Source organism: Gouania willdenowi, chromosome 12 (genome assembly GCF_900634775.1).
Source record: "Gouania willdenowi chromosome 12, fGouWil2.1, whole genome shotgun sequence".
Classification (NCBI taxonomy): domain Eukaryota; kingdom Metazoa; phylum Chordata; class Actinopteri; order Blenniiformes; family Gobiesocidae; genus Gouania; species Gouania willdenowi.
The window spans coordinates 2,551,498-2,571,349 of NC_041055.1; the positions used below are offsets into that span (position 1 = coordinate 2,551,498).

General features: G+C 37.3%; 2 protein-coding genes across 2 annotated transcripts; one reads left to right on the forward strand and one right to left on the reverse strand.

Moving 5' to 3' along the window:
• Window positions 1-655: 655 nt before the first annotated feature.
• gnsb (glucosamine (N-acetyl)-6-sulfatase (Sanfilippo disease IIID), b) lies at window positions 656-15,614 on the forward strand. Its single transcript, XM_028463555.1, has 13 exons — window positions 656-982; window positions 4,583-4,642; window positions 6,030-6,233; window positions 8,115-8,180; window positions 8,261-8,359; window positions 9,562-9,729; window positions 10,774-10,856; window positions 11,028-11,146; window positions 12,074-12,177; window positions 12,246-12,347; window positions 12,427-12,537; window positions 13,742-13,852; window positions 14,866-15,614. Exons 1-13 carry the CDS (start codon window positions 839-841, stop codon window positions 15,031-15,033), a joined length of 1,539 nt encoding a protein of 512 aa, XP_028319356.1. The 5' UTR covers window positions 656-838; the 3' UTR covers window positions 15,034-15,614.
• A 926-nt stretch (window positions 15,615-16,540) lies between these two features.
• On the reverse strand, window positions 16,541-18,839 carry mrps24 (mitochondrial ribosomal protein S24). The gene is made up of 4 exons (XM_028463080.1): window positions 18,600-18,839; window positions 18,441-18,515; window positions 17,846-17,957; window positions 16,541-16,884 (listed from the first exon to the last, which is right to left on the reverse strand). Exons 1-4 carry the CDS (start codon window positions 18,633-18,635, stop codon window positions 16,601-16,603), a joined length of 507 nt encoding a protein of 168 aa, XP_028318881.1. The 5' UTR covers window positions 18,636-18,839; the 3' UTR covers window positions 16,541-16,600.
• Between the last annotated feature and the right edge of the window lie 1,013 nt (window positions 18,840-19,852).

The following is a 19,852-nucleotide window of genomic DNA, read 5'->3' on the forward strand; positions in this document are numbered from 1 at the left end:
AAGACTGATAAAATGCAGTAATAAATGTTTTAATTCCAAATGATAAATTACTTTATAATACAAACATTGTGATTAAAAGTGGATCAAAGCAAGAATAAACAAAATAACAACAATAATCATACCACTACTACTACTAATAATCATTATTATAATCATTATTATGATTTAGTTCTTTGAATTTGTGTGTGAACATTTAGATTTAACATTCAGGATTCAAGACTGACATTTAGATTTAACATTTAGAGTTAGATTTACCATTTAGATTAAATATCTAACATTTAGATTCAGCTATAATATCTAACATTTAGATTTAGATTTCATATCTAACATTTAGATTTCATTTTTACGAGAAAAAAAATCACAAATTTCATAAATATTGCTGTAAATCTGGTCAAAAGTAACATAAAAAAATGTACATACATTTTTTAACCGTGGTTTGTTGCTAAAAGTTGCAAAAAGTTGCTGTTTATTTTAGCATGCGCAACTTTACAGTTATAATAATAATAATAATTAATGATAATAATTTACCATTATTATTATTTAGTTCTTTGAATTAGTGTGTGTGTGTGTGTGTGTGTGTGTGTGTGTGTGTGTGTGTGTGTGTGTGTGTGTGTGTGTGTGAGTTGTGTAACTGCTGTTCTGTTCTCGCCCCTCCTCTGAACCTCTGATCATATGACCGCTAAAGCTCACACACACTCACGCGCACACACGTTACTTCCTCTACTCTGCACGCCCTCCTTGTCCAGTTCGGTTCCTCCGGCCCGGCCTCAAACACGCGTCCTTCCCCCGTGGAGCAGCGCCCGCAGCCGGCTACAGCTGAGCCTGAGCGGCATCCCCGATGGCGGTCCCGGTCCCGGGGCTCATTTCGGTCCTACTTCCGGTCTTTCTCCCGGCGCTGCTCACCTGCTGCGTCAGGTGTGACACACGGAGCAACGTCATCGTGGTGCTGACCGACGACCAGGACGTTCACCTGGGAGGAATGGTCAGTGGAACAGCCTGAGATCATCACCTGTGGCTTTAACACACCTGTGGGTTCACAGCAGCACAGTTTATGGTGCTTTTAGCTCCGAGCGGGGTCAGAGGTCACAATGAAAACACACACACACACTTAAATTAAACCGCTTTAACATTAGAGTTTAACTCAAACTGTGCACAACATACTCACATTTTTATATAAAAATATAATTAATCACAGAAGGGCCACAAACATGTGATTGTATCTGATCTGACGGTCACATGATAAATGTTAATTATTAAATCCAAACGTTACATTTAAATAAAAATGTAAAATCAAAATGCTAAATGTAAATGTTAAATCAAAATGTAAATGTTAAATCTAAATGTAAATGTTAAATCTAAATGTTAAATCCAAATGTAAATATTAAATCTAAATGCTAAATGTTAAATCTACATATTAATGTTAAATCTAGTTAAATGTTAAGCCAATGAGCTTTTATTTTGGTACTTCCGGTGAGTTTGCATATAAGCTAAATATTTAGTTTCACCTGTAACATCTAGATTTAACATTTAGATTTAGACATGACATTTAATATTTAGATTTAGATTTAACGATTAAATTTAACACTTATATTTAAATGTAACTTTTAGATTTAAAATCTAACATTTAGATTTAAAATCTAACAATGTTTAGATTTAACATTTAGATTCAATATCTAACATTGACATTATATTTTAATACGAAAAATATCAAATTACACAAATATTGCTGTAAATCTGGTCAAAAGTAACTCACATAAATTTCTTAAACTTAGTTTGTTGCTAAATGTTGGCAAAAGTTGCTGTTTATTTTAGCATGCACAACTTGACAATTGGCACAATAACATTCATGTCAGCATTAGAATAATGACCAATCTGAGCAATAACATAAAACAACAAACGGTGTGTGTGTATGTGCTTTTTTGTGTGTTATGAGCCATTTGTAGATTTTCTGTCATTTTGTTTTGTTTTTCACTTTATTCATGGTCATCTGTATGTCTTTTTTATTGTCCTTTTATGCATTTTGTGATCATTCTTTGAGATTTTTTTTTTTTGTCATTTTGTTGTGTATTTTGTTGTTTCATGTATTGTCAGTGTTGTTGTGTTTTTTCCTGTTTTTTTTTTTTATCTGTATCTAACATTTAGGTGACATTGTAATATGGGGAAGTGCTATTGTGTGGCTGAGGAGTGCTTTTCAGTGTCATATATTTTTCACTGTATTTTTGTGTATATTTGTATCTTGTTTTTTAGAGTAAATGTGTGTATTTGTGCATTTTTCTGTAATTTTGTATTATGTTTTTTTCGTCCTTTTGTGTATTTTTGCTGTTGTTTTATTTAGTTTTCCATCATTTTGTGTGTTTTTAAAGTGTTTTCCTCTTATTTTTTTTCGTGCATTTGGCCTATCAGTGGCACGTCTGTTATTGATCCCTGTTTTTCTCCCGTTCATGTGTTTGGATGTTCAGCTCCTTTAGCTGTTAGCACTAGCAGCATGAAATTGCTTTCCTCATCTGTCCCAAAGTGCATCTTCTGCTTCACGCCCATCATCAGTCTCCTTCCTGGTGCATGGACAGAACACACGTCTGATCACCATCGAGCTAATACATCTACATTTTGGTGAAATGTGACTTGTTTCCATTTTCTAGTTGCACAGTGTCTCATGGGACGATTCATGTGTGAAACGTAACCGCTCGTGTGTCACACGCTTGCACTTTATGGTGATGTTTCCACCTCGTGAAGCTGAAAGCACAGGAACTGAGTCAGACGTTGGACTTTGTGAGTCTGGTTCCTTCTCTAGGCACAAAGAGAGATTAAAAACTTTTAAACTGTACTCACCACTCAGTCTGTGGATTTAATTCAACACTTTTATTCAAACACAATATTCAAAGCAGAACAAAAATTAATGAAGAATTAAGTAAAATCAATTCTTAAAGGTCACGTCATGCTATTTTTCTCCATTTGTTCTAAGAACTCTAAAAACATCATATTTGAGGTTTATTTTCCCAAACTGGCCTGTTTTCCAGAGTTTTAGCCTCTGAAAAGTCACTTTCTGATCAACTCTACACAAACAGGCTGATTTGCATCCTACTTATGCATATTCATGAGTGGGCGTGTCTATAGACGGGACACTGACTTCCTCCTCCATACGGTGACGTAGGGCCAGAGGACAGCCCATCCTCCCCCCACCCATTCCGTAGCCGAGATCATGCTGCTTTATAAACACGAGTGTGGGGGCGGGGCCTTCGCCGGTACATACATATACTGTAGAAATTACATACATAGCACTGCGCGAAGGACGCTGACATGCTCACCTTCGTGGGCGTGTCTGTTTACATGTCAATCACAGCAGAGAGCTTCCTGGAGGCGTGGCTTCTCCAGCTCAGTGCTCTGTCAAATTCATCATCAAAGTGGGAACGCGTCATCAAATTGTAGCGAGGTGTTTGGGCTCACCCTGTAGTAAGAAAGGAGCAAATCACCCTCTAACTAATGATTGATGGAATCAATGAAAAACACTTTAATCATGTGTATGAATAATAGACCTTTATGATGTTTAAAGCACAGAAAAGTGAATTTAGCGTAACATGGGCCCTTTAAAGAAACTTCTTGCTAGCAGGGGCTGAAAAGGTGCAATTGTATTGGATCTGAGGATCACATGATCAACATTCATGTCAGCATTAGAATAACGACCCATCAGAGCATTAACACAGGCAACAAAAAAGCAATGTATTGTAAATGTCCCACTAACGTAGTATACACTACAAACTCAGTGAGTATATACTGTCTACTATATACTAATAGGATGATTAGGTTGATGAGCGTTCTCACTGAAGTATACTTCTAAGTTTCCCAAGATGCATTTGGAAGCTACAACGACAAAAACCTGAATCACACAAATACCTCTGTTGATTCTCCACCTTTACTTTGAAAGTTCTGAAAACATTTGAAGTGAGAAAGTGACCAAGTAGAATATCAACATGTGCTCATTTCATCCATAAAACTCACGGAAACACATTTCTGAGATTTTCAGAGACCCTCTATTGTGCTACGGACAAAACTTCCGGTTATCTTCAAAATAAGAGCCCTATTTACTAAAGCGTTAAAAACTAATAGAAGACAAGAAAAGATGCTTTTATTTTGAAAAGGGGATGTTTGATTTTTAGCTTGAAGTCTGTCCCAGCCCAGGACCATTTTACATTCCGTTTGCAATGCATCATGGGACGATTGAGTATGACTAGTAGTGTGCCCATTGTGCATACTTAAAAAATGTCCCCATATAGTATACATCCTGGTATTTTTCACACACTCAATATTTTCATACTATCTAATGTGAACGCACGACATACTCATTTCGGCATCACACTTAGTATGTGTAGTACCGTACGTTAGTATGACATTTACAACACGGCCTTTGTGTGTTTTTGTAGTTATTTGGTGGACTTTAGTCTATTGTGTATTTTTCTCTGGTTTTGAGTGTTTGTGTTTTTTGTCATTTTTAAAAAATTTCTGTCACTCTTTACGGCATATGAAGATTGTCATTGTGCAGGTAATGCTACTCTCACGTAACATTAAAACTGTTGCTTTTCTGCAGACGCCCATGAAGAAGACCAGGGCTCTGATTGGAGAGGGCGGAGCCACCTTTGTCAACTCTGTGAGTTCATTGGACGCTTTATTTTTTCCCTCCATTTGTGCTTCTGTTCGCCTGTACCCTCTGATTCACAGGGTTTAATGCTAATGCTAACGTTAATATCAAGTAAGTTGTTTATCCACCAATGGCAGCTTTCTATTGAAGACTAATGCTAATGCTTACTGTCCTTTTATCTGCAACAGGAATATAACTCTTCCTTTACTGTAGATTAATGCTAATGCTAATGCTGACTGCATGTAACCAGTCTATCTCGTGACCTGTTTAGAAACTAACGCTAACTGACAATGATCCGGCTTTTCATACCAATGCTTGTACAATAAAAACACACCAACAGGTCCACTTTTCCTAAATATTAATGCTAATGCTGACTGCATGTAACCAGTCTAACCAGTGATCTGTTTAGAAACTAACGCTAACTGACAATGATCCAGCTCTTCACAACAGTGTTTGTACATTAAAAACACACCAACAGGTCCACTTTTCCTAAATATTAATGCTAATGCTAACTCTTGATCAAAATGTTTACAGTCTCATTAAAATGTAATGCTGCTGCTAAGGGTCTATTCAGGAATCCACAAAGGAAGTCACTTTAAAAAAAAAAACAAAAAAAACATGTTTTCGTACATTATGAACTTTGATGTTTCCCAATGCTAAAGCTGAAGTGTGTGTTTCTAACTTCCTGCTCCGTGGAGTGGGGCCCCTCTCTCTGTCACCATCTCATTCTTCTTCCTGTTTTAGTTTCACCCCTTCCCCTTAAAGTCAGGAGTTAGAAATGCTTCCTTGTAATTTTACACACATTGGTACGTTATGGTTGTTGATGAACCTCTGTTTACCATGTAACCTATCCCAGCTTTTATTTAATTTAAATAATATTTAATTTTTTCAATTGTTTAATTTTAATTTTGTTTACTTATTTTAATTCTAAATATCTGTATGCTGTGTTAAATTTTTATTTTGTGTATTTTATTTATTTACTATGTTTTGTAAATGTTGTTTACGTACATATATCTATGGGTATATATTGTCAACATATATATGTGTACATGTATATGTTTCAAATCAATACTCAAAACCCATCTCTACCAATCTGCATATTGTTTATTGTATTATTCTATTTTTATTGTAAAGTGTCCTTGGATAGCCTGAAATTTGCTTTTCAATAAAATGAATTATTATTATTATTATTATTATATACACTTCTTTTTAATTTTATTGCTACCGTTATTGACTTTTTTGGTTTATCCTTCTTCATGTGTTTTTTAATGCACGTAATTAATTTACCAAACGTGTGTAATAAAAAGAGTTTTGAAAATAAAAAGAAATGCTCTTTTCTTACTGTGTAATAAATACAGTTTCCAGGTGTGAATTCTTCTTCTGTCCCTGCGTGCAGTTCACGGTGACGCCACTGTGCTGTCCGAGCCGCAGCAGCATCCTGAGCGGCCGCTACCCGCACAACCACGGGGTGAGAAACAACTCAGTGTCCGGGAACTGCTCCAGCGCTGGATGGCAGAAAGGACCGGAATCAGAGGCTCTGCCCGTTTACCTCAGCAAGCAGAAGTACCAGACATTCTTCGCTGGGAAATACCTCAACCAGGTCTCTCACACACACACACACACACACACACACACAACAGCACTTTAATTCTAACTGATCTTTGTCAATAGAACTGCTGGTTTTGGAGATTAATGCTAACAGTGAGCTGTGTTGTAAATGTCACACTAACGTACGACTCATACTAAGTCTGATGACAAAGTTAGTATATAGTGCGTTTACATTAGATAGTATGAAAAGATTTAGTACGCAAGAAATACCCAGATGTAGGGATGTAACGATTCACTCAACTCCCGATACGATTCGATTCACAATACTGGATTCACGATACGATTCTTTCACCTTTTTTTTTAACAAAATGACTGATGACTGAAAAATTAACTAAAAATAAATCTTGAATGAAATAAATAAAGGAATCATACAAATGAAGAAGAAGCCTATTAATTTAAATTCTTGTTCTATAGTAAACAATGCAAAACTGCATAATAGTTCTTTTTCTTTTTAAAAGTGCAACTGAAAATGTATTTTGTGCCTTAACAATTGGACTTTTAAAAAAAAGTAATTTCACTGTATTTACGTCAGATATTAGTTTGGACCAGCAGAGGGCGCTGGTAACCCAGTGGTCGGTTGGCATGCAGATATCTTGCAGTGAAGAAGAGATGCTATGCTAGCAGACAGAGCTAATAGAAAAAGTGACTTTTACAGATATTCACGTAATATTACAGATATTTTTGGTGGTAAAGGGGTAAAGAATCATTTATGAACATGTTTAAAAGTAGAAGGCGGCCAGAAAGAAAGTATTAGCAGATTCCGCACGCCGCCAACACTTCAAGATAAAAAAGTACTGCGATTCAATGTTCACAGTATTGATGTGAATCGTGATACCTATGAATCGATTTTTAACTGCCTTACGACTAATCGTTACATCCCTACCCAGATGTATACTACATGGGGAATTTTTTTAAGTATGTACAGTGGGAACACTAGTCATACTCAACTGTCCCATGATGCATTGTGAGCAGAATGTAAAATGGTCCTGGGACCAGCTTCAAGCTAAAAATCAAACATCCCCTTTTCAAAATAAAAGCATCACTTCTTGTCTTCTATGAGTTTTTTTTAACACTTTGTAATGAGGGCTCTTGTTTTGAAGTTAACAGGAAGTTTAGTCAGTAGCACAATGGAGGGTCTCTGAAAATCTCTGAAATGTGTTTCTGTGAGTTTTATGGATCAAATGAGCACATGTTGATATTTTTCTTGGTCACTTTCTCACTTCAAATGTTTTCAGGACTTTCTAAGTAAAGGTGGAGAATCAACAGAGATATTTAGCCTCAGTGTGGCTCAGGTTTTTAGAGTAAAGTACTTTAAAAAGTAGGATCAATTTGTTTAAACTGGAAAATAATGGGCATGACAAATTGTGTATGTGGCTTAATTGGCAAAAATAAGCATGAAATATGGTGAAAAGAGGTTAAAAGTAATAATAATGGGTCAACATATGTGACATTAGGTGGGAAAAGTGGTGGAAAGGGTTTATAAGTAATGAAAATTTCTTTAAAAATGTGCAGAAAAGGCACTGAAATTTGATGAAGTGGCAGAAATGGGAGTAATGTAGCAAAAATGCATTAAAAAATGCAAGAAAAAGTGATGAAAATAGGTTGAAATGTGGCAAGTTTGGTGTATTTGCAGAAAAAAAGGTAAAATAAGCAAAAATAGGCTCAAATTGTTCCAAAAAATATTCTTAGTTTCTTGAAGGCATCTGGCGACCCCTTCCCAATGTGTTATGACCCCAAATGGGGTCCTGACTCAAAGGTTGAGAATCACTGGTCTATAGTATGGAGTATGGCATTTTGATCACAGCCAATGATTTTCATCAGACTAAAAATGAATGCTAATGCTAACTGTTTCCTGTTTTGTGTTGGTCTTCAGTACGGATCCAAAGCCGGCGGCGGCGTGGGACACGTTCCTTTGGGCTGGGACCAGTGGCACGCCTTGGTGAGCGTTTTTCAAATGAAATGAATGTCTAGTGTTTTTGTTTTTTTAACTCTTGGACTCTCACTGCGCCCCGCCCCCAGGTTGGAAACTCTCAGTACTACAACTACACGCTGTCCGTCAACGGGAAGGAGGAGAAACACGGAGACGTCTACGAGAAGGACTACCTCCCTGACCTCATCGTGAGTTTAACATTTAACACTCCTACTGGTCGGTGTTATGTTCAGACTAGTGGCCATGTTATCTTGTGACTGGTTTTTCATTAAAAGGACATACGTTACAATAAGTGAAATTAATTAAGTGTTTTTTGTACTTTTAATTTGAAGGGGATTTGCTTCTAACAAAATATTTTAGTCTAGAGGAGAGGAAGTAATGATTTTATATTAAATTATGCGACGAGGAGTTTACCTGTTGGTGTATCAGTTCAACTGGTCATTATTATACCTGCTGACACACTACAAATAACATGATCACCACTAAAACCATAACACCACTTTTTAAAAATCAGATTTTTAGTCTTTGCTCTAAAAGAAAAAAAAAGTTTTGTTTGTACAATTTTAATTTCTGATGTATCTTTCTTTTGTTCCTTATTATTTATGTCATTTATGATTTCCACTTCAAAGAAAAACACAAACAAACCCTGCGAGTATAAAGGTACATTTGTGTCTTTATTATTCAACCAAAAAACCTTTTCAATCAAAAATAAATATTTTCAGTCAAAGAAAGAACATACTAAAAAAAAACTATTTAAAAGAAAAATAATTGTATTTGAACACTTTTTTCTTTGATTTTTTTTAAATTTTTTTTATTTAAAAGGTTTTAGTTTTTTGTTTTTTGATTGAATAATGAAGACACAAATCTACCTCCATATGCGAGTAATCTGTAAAACATATACTGTATATATATTTTTAATTATGATGCTTTAATTTTCTTTCTAAAATATTTTAAATTGCTTTATTTCTATTATTATACCTGCTGACACACTACAAATACAATGATCACCAGTAAAACCATAACACCACCTTTAAATACAAAAAAGTATTTGAAATCCAAATAATTGCATTTAAACACTTTTTTTTTTTTTTTATTGAAAGTGTTTTTTTCATTGAATCATAAAGATAGAAATCTACCTCTATATGTGAGTTATCTGTACAAATTATTATTATTATTATTATTATTATTATTATTATTATAAGTGAAGTTGCTTTAATTTTCTTTCTAAAAAATTCAAAACTGCTTTGTTTCTCTTTGGCAGAAATAAACCAAAAAAAGTGTGATTGATTTTTTTAATTTCTGTCCAACCACATTGTCCTGTGTGTTGTTTTTGTGTTACTTTGTGTGTTTGTGTGTAACCCTCCTGTGTGTGTTTGTGTACCCCTCCCAGAGGAATCGCTCCCTTCAGTTCCTGGACAACCGCAGCCCTCAGCATCCTTTCTTCCTGATGTTGTCTCTTCCTGCTCCACATTCTCCGTGGACGGCGGCGCCGCAGTATCAGAAAGAGTTCAGTGACGTTAAAGCGCCTCGAGACGGAAGCTTCGACAAACCTGGGAAGGTACGATTTCTGTCATTAATGCCTCGTGTTAAACGAGCTGTACGGGCAAAATGATCACGTCACATGTGGCCTTCGGCCTGACTTTTTGCGGCCCCCCAAAACAATCATGTAATTTATGAAGTTGGAAGTTCTATGAAGAACGACATAATACACAAAACTCCAGAAACACAGAAAACGACAGCAAAATTGTCAAGAAAGAAAAGTACAAAACGTAACAAAAAAACCACAAAAAATCCCAAAAAATGAGTCATAAAACACACAAAATGACAACAGACACACTAAACAACCACTTAAACACATACATTAACTACACAAACAACAACATCTACAAAAACACACAAAAAGATGACAAAAATTTGCCATATTGACGAGAAAATCTACAAAATGAATTGAAGAACACACGAAACGTAAAGACAACTCTTTGTTCATTCCTGTATTAATGCTCAGATTTGTCGTTATTCTAAATGCTAATATGAATGTTGATAAACTGGATCAAACAATCACATTTTTGTGGCCCCCCCTGAGATAGAAGTTGCCCATCTCTACAGTGTAATGTCGCCCCCTATGGTGTGTTCCAACCAGCGTAGGAGGCTTTTTGTTGTTTTTTTCCTTGTTTAATCGATACCGTCTTAATAATTGTTGCACACTTGGACACAAAAGGGACTTCCTCTCTTTTTAATCTGCATCATCGATGAACACAGTCGCACCGTCTATTTAATACAGGTGATTTACTCAGATGCTCCAGTCTTCACCTGAGGACCCCTGCAACCACTTAGCTGTCCCCGATGTTGCCTGTGTGCATCCTCCGCTTGGTAACCGCAATCATCATCCAATATAAACAGTGTGCTTCATAATTTAAACATAAACAATCGACTAAATAAAACAATAGAAGAATATAAAGTTATGGACTTGGGGGGGCCCCGTGTCAATAACAGTCCCACATAATACCTGATTTAAATTTGAAAAGCGAGTCTTCATATCAGTCTTATGAATAAAATTCTGTGATGACTGGTGGACGTGATGGTGACTTGTTGTGTGTTGCAGGACAAACACTGGCTGCTGCGTCAGCCGACCAATCCCATGCCAAACAGCTCCGTCGGCTTCCTGGATGAGGCGTACAGGAAAAGGTCAGAGCGGTGTTACGCACAAATTTGTGACCCGTCACATTCTGTGACCACATTTCATCAGGAAAATCAGGACCAAACATCCACAACTAACTCATTGGTGAAATGTGGTCACAGAATGTGAGGGGGGACATGTGTTACCACAACACCATCACTGACGTGTCTGTCGTTCAGGTGGCGGACGCTGCTGTCTGTGGACGACCTGGTGGAGATGTTGGTGCAGAAGCTAAAGGACATAAAGGAGCTAAACAACACCTACATCTTCTACACGTCTGACAATGGCTACCACACAGGTGCTAACGCTAACATCACATCAGAGCACCCGCTGTCCACACGCTCATGTGACCAGTGAGGATCGGCTTTGTGTGGAAGTACAAACGTCTTTTATTGTGGAAGGAAGAGGCTTCTTGGTCTTTAGACTACAGGAATAGTGTTTTTGTTTTAACCAATAAGTGGACCTGATTCCATAGCCCCGCCCCTTTACACTTAGACCCTACTCAGGCAGCGTTGCTAATGTGCTAAGCTAAGCTAAAAATATAGAACTGGTCGCAACGTGCTAAGCTAACCCAAACATGTTGTACCGGTCACAACGTGCTAAGCTAACATAAACATGTGGGACCGGTCACAACGTGCTAAGCTAACATAAACATATGGGACCGGTCGCTACTTGCTAAGCTAACATAAACATGTGGGACCTGTCGCTACTTGCTAAGCTAAACCAAACATGTGGGACCGGTAGCTACATGCTAAACCAACCCAAACATGTGGGACCAGTCACTACATGCTAAGCAAACCAAACACGTGGGACCTGTAGCTACGTGCTAAGCTAACCCAAACATGTGGGACTGGTCGCTACAGTATGTACAAAGCTAACCAATTAGTGAGGCAGGTCGCTACGTGCAAAACTAACCTAACATGTGGAACCAATAGCTACATGCTAAGCTAACTTAACATGTGGAACTGATAGCTACATGCTAAGCTAACCAAACATATGCGACCGGGCCCAGTCGCTACGTGCTAAGCTAACCCAACTATGTGGGATTTGTAGCTACATGCTAAGCTAACCCAAACATGTGGGACCGGTCGGTACATGCTAAGCTAACCAACATGTGGGATCAACAGCTCTGGGATCAGTGATGAAGTGTTCAGAAGAAGTCGAAACTGACTGGGTGCGTGTGTGTGTGCGTGTGCGCGTGTGTGTGTGTGCGTGTGTGTGCCAGGTCAGTTTTCTCTGCCCATCGACAAACGTCAGCTCTATGAGTTTGACATCAGAGTCCCTCTGTTGGTACGAGGCCCGGGAATCAAAGCTAACATCACAGTGCAGGTCAGTCACACACACACACACACACACACACACTGTAACTGTAGCTAACCTAGTCGTTCTGTATTTAGGCTCCTGTGCTGAACATTGATCTGACTCCGACCATCCTGGACATCGCTGGGACAAACCTGTCGTCTGTAAACACTGACGGCTTCTCCTACCTGCCTCTGATGGTCGGTTCCACTGCTTACACACGCCTGTCTCTGTTCTCATGCTAACCTTCCTCGTCCTCCTCTTCATCCTCCTCCTCAGGCTCCGTCTCTCAGGAACGGTTCTGCTCGGAGCTTCTTCCTGGTGGAGTACTCCGGAGAGGGACAGTCCACTGAGGACCCATCCTGTCCTAAACTGGGACCAGGAGTGTCTGTGAGTCTCTGTCCTCTAGTTTTGTCTTGTCTCTTAGTTTATCTGTAGTTTTGTCTCTCATCTTGTACTTCGTCCTTTTATATAATGTCTTATTTCTAGTCTTTTATTTCTTCCATTATATGTCCCTTATATTGTGTCCTATCCTGTCTCTTATATCATCTTGTTTTGTCTTGTCTGGTCTCTTATTTCCTGTCCAGTTTCTCTAGTCTTGTCTCTCATCCTATGTCTTTTATAATGTTACATCTCTTGTATATCGTCTCTTTTTTTCTCCCATTATTGCTTTTTGTATCTTGTTTCTTATATGTTGTCTTTTTCCTTTATATCATGTCCTGTCTGTCATCTCTTGTCTATTCTTGTCTTTCTCTCCGATGTCTTTGTTTGTCTCTCGTGTCCAGGGTTGGGGTGAATTACATTTAAGTTTTCAATTATCCATGTTCAGTTACGATTACAGTGACCTGCATTTTTTCCAATTACAAATAAATTACAATTAGTTTCTATCCTTAGAAAGTCAATTACAATTACATTCTCAAATCCTAAAGTTCAATTACAGTTAATCACAATTACGGAGCCTGAAATAAATACCCTAATAAAAGTTAACCTTCCTCTTGTGTTAGCTTTCTGTTAGCATCTCTAATGCTAACGGGTCCTAAATCAGCTGTAGAATACACTAAAAACTATTATTTATAATCTAATTTATTTCCTATCTATTAATTACCTTGTTAGGCTTCCTAATCAATGAAAATATAGGTTTTAATATTTTGGGGGGGGTGTCTGAGCCTTTTTTGTGTCATTATACCCCTAGATTTCATTTTTTTTAAAATGGTAAAATGTGGGAAACCTTGATATGAAACATATTTTAATAATTATTACCTACATATGTGTAGAACTGTACATAGAATTGTAACATGGTTGCCCAGTTTTACATTAAATTATAATTCACCATTTTTTATAGAATTTTCATGGAAATTAAAATGACAAAGTCAATCATCTAAATTCAATTACAATTTCATTACAATTACGACAGCAACAGATTTTTTAAATTACAATTATGACGCCATAATAGGTATTAATTATCAATCACGCGATTACAATTATAATTGACCCCAACCCTGCTTGCGTCCTAACTTATCTCTAAGCTGGACCTTGTTTCAATAAGACTCTTGAACTAATCTGTGATGATGCGTTGATACTGTGATGTGTGCAGGAGTGTTTCCCTGACTGTGTGTGCGAGGACGCCTTCAACAACACGTACGCCTGCGTCCGCGCGCTGGAGGGACCCAACGACCTGCAGTACTGCGAGTTCGCAGACAGCGAGGTACGCACACCTGTGCTCATGCTGTTCAATTTGTACGACTGTAGAATTCAGCTCAAGCTAACGAAAGTCTGGGATGAAAAGTCGGACTCAAAGGTCCAGTATGATGCTGGGGGGGTACCAGACTTTTCCGCGGATACCTCGTTTAGCCCGAGCCGAGCACTTTTGGAAAATTAATGGGAGAGACTTCCAGGCCCCACTGGCAGGACTCTACCCAGGGACGAGGCACCCTGCCCAGCCAAAGGTGGTCCCATTGATGGGTCTCTGAGAGACGAGCACCAACTTCCAGGGCCTCTAGACTAGACGGCGTAATTCAGACTAGTCAAAAACCGAGCACATATTCTGACTCCGGGGAATAAAACCTGTCTGCTGATGCCACTTTTTGACCAAAATTAGTACTTTTTTTCGGCCAAAAAATTGTGCTTTTCAGCTCTAGCGGCTACAATACAGACTCTACCCGGGTATGATGCACATATTCGGCCTCGAGGGACCAGACATTTCCGCTGACACCACTTTTTGGGTAAAAGAAACAATTTTTTCTGCGCCAGAAATGATGCACTTTTGCTCCTGAGTTCCCATTTCAGACTGTATTTCCATTTGGCTTGGTTCACAACCAGCAAAGATAAAATCCAGCCACTGGGTCCTTAGAGGCTCTGACGAGGGCAGGAAAAATATATTTATCTGTTCAATGCGGCCCAAAACAGTGCAACTTTAGTGATGATGCCCTGCCTTCTCCATGTTTGTTTTACCTGTCGTAGTTTGAGAGGGAGGAGCTTACATTTTTATGTAGAGTAGGAGGAGCCAGGATTGTCAGGAGGAGGAGTTTCCCCATTATGACTCATAAGGGGAGGAAACATAACTTTTTCAACTTCGGTCCTCTGAATGAGGCTAAAAAATTTTATATTATTGTAGCAAAAGCATTATAAAGTGAATTTTTCATAATACTGCCCCTTTAACTAATCAGAACTCTGGGATTGAAAGATTAAGTTAATGTTTGAGTTTTCTGGCCGTTGCAGTCGTTTGTGGAGGTTTACAACATGACGTCGGACCCTCACCAGCTGGAGAACATTGTGAAGAAGGTGGACCCGGCCGTGCTGCAGGCCATGAATCAGCGACTCATCAAACTGCAGTCGTGTGTCGGGAGCAGCTGCAGGGAAGTGAAAGGAGCCAGACTCTTACTGTGAAAGGGCTTCACAGGAAACGTGAAGCTCTGACAATGTTTGATTTCTAATGTGAATTTTTCCTCAGCTTTTCTGGAGCAAAATCAGTTTACCGTGTAAGAATGCATTTTATTTACATTTTTTTATTTGAATTTTAATTTTTCTTTATTTTCTTTTGTGATTCATGTTTCTCACTTTTCTTTTTAATTTAATTTTGTTTTTTTTTCTGGAGTAAGCAGAGTTAGTTTGTAAATGATCATTTTCTGCTCTTCACATCTGATTTTCTTCATTTTATTTCTTTCTTTTTTTGGTGACAAAGTGTTAAAATTTACAGCTGTGCCAAACACGGCTTTAGTTTTCTTACTTTCTGTGTTTGTTTGAGATTTCAGACGATGGTTTTTGTGAACTCACGGTTAAACTCTGATGCCCATGTTTTTAACTGCTGCCAATCCATGAAGGGACGTTTTGTATTTGCACGATTGATGACTCAGCGCTTTAATCCCCCTGATGATGCACTGACGAGGCCTTCGGGCCTTTGAATCTTCACAAATCCAAACTGTGATGAAATAAATCCAAAGAAGTGTAATAAACCTGTTTGTGCTTTAGTTAATGATTCTTCTGAGCTTTATTTGGTTTTAACGCAAAGCTTTTCTTCATTTACGATCGTTTAACCTTTGCTTTCACGCCACGACTCAGCAAAAATCCTCCAGCCTTTTACCATCACATTGAGAGAAAAAAAGCTGACTTAGAGGACAAGGTCTAAATTTATGAGAAAAAACTCATAAAACTACAATAGAAAAGTCATTTTATATATTTTTTTCATCACTCTATTTTTATAGAATAAAGACATTTATTTTTAGTAGAATCACAATTGTATTCTCTTATTTAGTCTTGATTCAATGTGGCCCCTAAACTAGGGGTTCTCAACCTTGGGGTCGCCAGATGACTTCAAGAAACTAGGAATATTTTTTTTAACAATTTAAGCCCATTTTTGCTTATTTTAAAAGTTTTTTGCAACTACACCATAGAAGCAAAAACAAAGTTTTTCACTTTCTCGCTATGTTTTTGCTCCTTTTAATGCATTTTTGTTAAATTTCTGCCACTTCATCACATTTCAATGCCTTTTCTGCACATTTTTCATGTTCAGCACTTATAAATCCCTTCCACCACTTTTTCCACCTGATGTCACATGTTGAGCCATTATTATCATGTTTAACCTCTTTTTATCATATTTCATGTTTATTTTGTCAATTTAATCACAATTTATTATTAGCCATTTTTAACTGATTGTTCCAATATTGACACTTTGAACCCTTTTTACCCATTTGTTTTTTTTGCCTACTCTAATTTGCAACTTTTAACCAATTTTTCGTTCTGAAAAACACACCTGAAAATTTGAATAACGTGATAATTGTGTATATATGTGTGAATATTGTTGAGACAAATTTCTCCCCATAGATAAATAGCACCCAGCAACGCTGAGTGTGTGTGTGTGTGTGTGTGTGTGTGTGAGACAGAAGACGACGAGACGTGTCAGACTGGGTCTTTAATTAAAAACTGGCTGTTTTCCCAGTGAACATGTGTGAGTTCATCAGAGTTGTTTGTAGTAAACTTTGTGCGCCACCGTCTGCACCTCTAGTTTAACGGGACATTTGTAAAAGAACGACAGCAGCAACTCTGAGTATCCAATCAGGAAGTAGAACTTCCGCGGAGCAAGCTTCTGCAGCAGCAGCGCACACACGATGATGACGTTCCCGCGCCGCTTGATCACCACCTCGTTGGCAAGGCAACCGTGGAACGTACCGAACATGAACCTACGGATGAACACGTCCTCCACTGTGCGCTCAGCAGCGCCCCCCTCACCCTTCAGGTTACCTGTGGAACAGAACAACCCGTTAAACACCAGTGGTTTTTCTTTCTTTCTTCACATTTCTGGAGACTTTTTATTCTCTAAAATTAGTTATTTGTGTTGCAAATACAGAGTAATCAGGATCAGTGCACAAAGTAACTATAAGCGCACGCTCAGATCTTTTTATTCTGCATTTTATTTTAACAAGATTTATTTTTCAGAAAGTGAAAGTATAAAATACAGTTGTTTGAGATTGGGCGAAGTTTCGATTTGGAAAAAAAAAAATTATTTAAGCCCGTTGAGCTTTTTGCCTCTTCCTGCATCTATTTCTGTGATAATATGTATTTTTTTTTTTTTAATGTGAAAAAAATAGATAAATAAAAATAAACATTTCAAATTAAATTTAAAAAATGTGTAATAAAGTTTTTCATATATTTATATATTTATTAAATAAAATTGTAATTATCACAAAATAAAATGTTAATTATTTTAGATATAATATTAATATTATTTAATATTATAATACTTTTCAATAGAAAAAAAATAATTATTTAGGTTCTTTGAGCTTCCTGCATCTATTTCTGTGATATTATGTATTAGGGTTTTTTCATGGGCAAAATAGATAAATAAAATGTAGAACATTTTAAGGTAAATTTTCATTTTTTAAAACACAATTTAAAATTTTTCCGATAATTTTTTTACATTCAAAAATATAATTTAAAAAAATATTATTATACATTTCGGTGACTCCATTTCATTTACATGGGACCCCACATGGGGTCACGACCCCAAGGTTGAAAAACCCTGAGTTACACTGTGGTTTTCTATCTCTGATGAGACCATGGAAATAAACTGTTTTCACTTCTGCTCAGAAATACCTTCACATTTCCCCACATGTGATCAATAATCTAATAACTGTAGATTAGTTTGATTAGTGGACGGGAACCAGCCACACTGGGATATCCATCAGTGCTTAGTGGTTCTTACTGGTGTGCTGAGACAACCAGCCTTTACGATGAGCGATCTGATGAGGAGGAAGAGCCCGTTCGTACGTCACGGCTTTGTTTCCTTTACCGAGTCGTACGCGCGCCGCGTGATTCTGGAAAACAGCAAAGTCAGAGGTCAAAGGTCACATCACATCGCGTACTTGCAAACATTAGAGATCCTCAAATATTAGCAGATTTTCAAAAGCTTCCAATAATAATGCTGCAATTTTACATTTAATACATTTTATGAATATTAAATACTTTTAAGTTGTTTTTTAAATACTGTAAAAATGGGTTTCACTTTTTTACCTTTACAGAAATTAATCAAATATTTTGAGAGCAACAGCAGATTGTTTGAAACTATTTTTGTTTGTAAGTCCTTCAAGATGATACAAAAAAACAACAATAATGTCCAATCTTAAAGAGTCCTAATAAAGCTGGATTTTAAATGAGAGCCAGACACCAAAGTCTTCCCAAAAATGAGTTTGTATACATGTATTGATATAAAAATGGTGTAAATTTCATCAGGTACTATTGTTTTGTTCAATATTAACATCCATCCATCCATCCATCCATCCATGCTGGATGCTGTTTACCTTGCAGCACGCTGCTGTGACGTGAACATTTCTATTTCCGGTGCTGAAAACGGAACTTAATCGACTTGCAGCGTTCTGAGAAATGAAAACACACGTGGGTGTAGCATTAAACACTGTTAAATATTCACCAGTTATCACCAGTACACGGTGTGTCCTCACCAGTGCCGTCCCAGTACGAGCCAAGGACGAAGCCATGTTTGTTCCTTCAGCTCCGCTCGGTTGTGGTTCAGCGGCTCAATGCTCGGCCCACGGCCCAGTGAGAGGCTCTGGTCCCGGTGTGAGCGGCTCTGGCTCCCGGGTAGAAGCTGTGGTAAGCACCGCACACTAAACCCCACAGAGGACAACAACCCGAGCAGCGTTTTACAGCGGAACCAGGACGTCTTCCACCGGACTATAAGAGAGGACGGACTCACCGGAAACACTTCAAAATAAAGTGCGATGAACCATAGAACATCTAATTTCATACTGTACGTTTTTGTCATGTAAATATTGAAACTACAGAACATTTATTCTAAAACTTTGTAGGACGATGTGAATTACTGGCTTTTCCCCAGGATTCCCAGTCTCCAGGACTTTTCCAGTAAAGACATAATGTTTAGATTTCTCAGCAACGAAAAACAAACACAAAATATCTTAAACGTAATCAATATTGAGCTTTTTTTTTTAATCCACAAATGCATATTTTTAATAAACAAACCGCCTTTCCTTACTTTTCACAAATAACTGTCCTTTTTTTTCCTCTTCAATAAGCTTCATAGAGTCTTAACATGTGGTTAAAGGTCAAAATACCATCAATGATCTGATATTAATGGAAACCTCCTAGTCTTTGTGTGTGTTGTTTTTTAATGTATCTTATTATTCATGGTTATTATTTAACTCATCTGTTGTTTTTTTCTCTTTCCAGTTCCTGTACATCTCACAATATATATATATATATATATATATTTATAAATAATTATAATAAAGGAAAAAAATCATACATGTACTGTACATGAACTAATTTAGTTTGTCTGTCTGGTTGTTTATTTGTTTCCTTGTGTTAGGACTCTAAAGCCTGCAGCCATGTGAGAGAAAGATGTTTGGTTTGTGAAATGCTGAGTTTATGTTTTTATTGCAGATCCTAAAGTGGGAAAATGCTTTGATCTTCCTTACAATGATACTGTACTTTTTATTGTTCTTTATGTAGCTGTAAATTTGTTTCATGCAGTTTTTTTTTATTGTATTGTCCATGAAACTGTGTAATTTTGTCTGGACACACTTGCACAATAAATTATATTATTTTTTTAGAATATGCAACTTTTCTAATTCTTAATCAATGAAACTGGAGTTTAAATTTTATTTTATTTTAATTTTTAAAAAGAAAACCAGTTTTTCCAGAAGCTTCAGCGCCTTTATTTTGAAAGCAGAAGTCC

Excerpts from the sequence above, each read along its gene's own strand:
- gnsb (XM_028463555.1), top strand. The coding sequence starts at position 839 with ATGGCGGTCCCGGTCCCGGGGCTCATTTCGGTCCTACTTCCGGTCTTT. Across the intron at positions 983-4,582 it reads ACGTTCACCTGGGAGGAATG|ACGCCCATGAAGAAGACCAG; the intron begins GTCAGTGGAACA and ends GCTTTTCTGCAG. Across the intron at positions 10,857-11,027 it reads GATGAGGCGTACAGGAAAAG|GTGGCGGACGCTGCTGTCTG; the intron begins GTCAGAGCGGTG and ends TCTGTCGTTCAG.
- mrps24 (XM_028463080.1), bottom strand. The coding sequence starts at position 18,635 with ATGGCTTCGTCCTTGGCTCGTACTGGGACGGCACTG. Across the intron at positions 18,516-18,599 it reads CTCGTACTGGGACGGCACTG|AACGCTGCAAGTCGATTAAG; the intron begins GTGAGGACACAC and ends TTCATTTCTCAG. Across the intron at positions 17,958-18,440 it reads TCACAGCAGCGTGCTGCAAG|AATCACGCGGCGCGCGTACG; the intron begins GTAAACAGCATC and ends GCTGTTTTCCAG.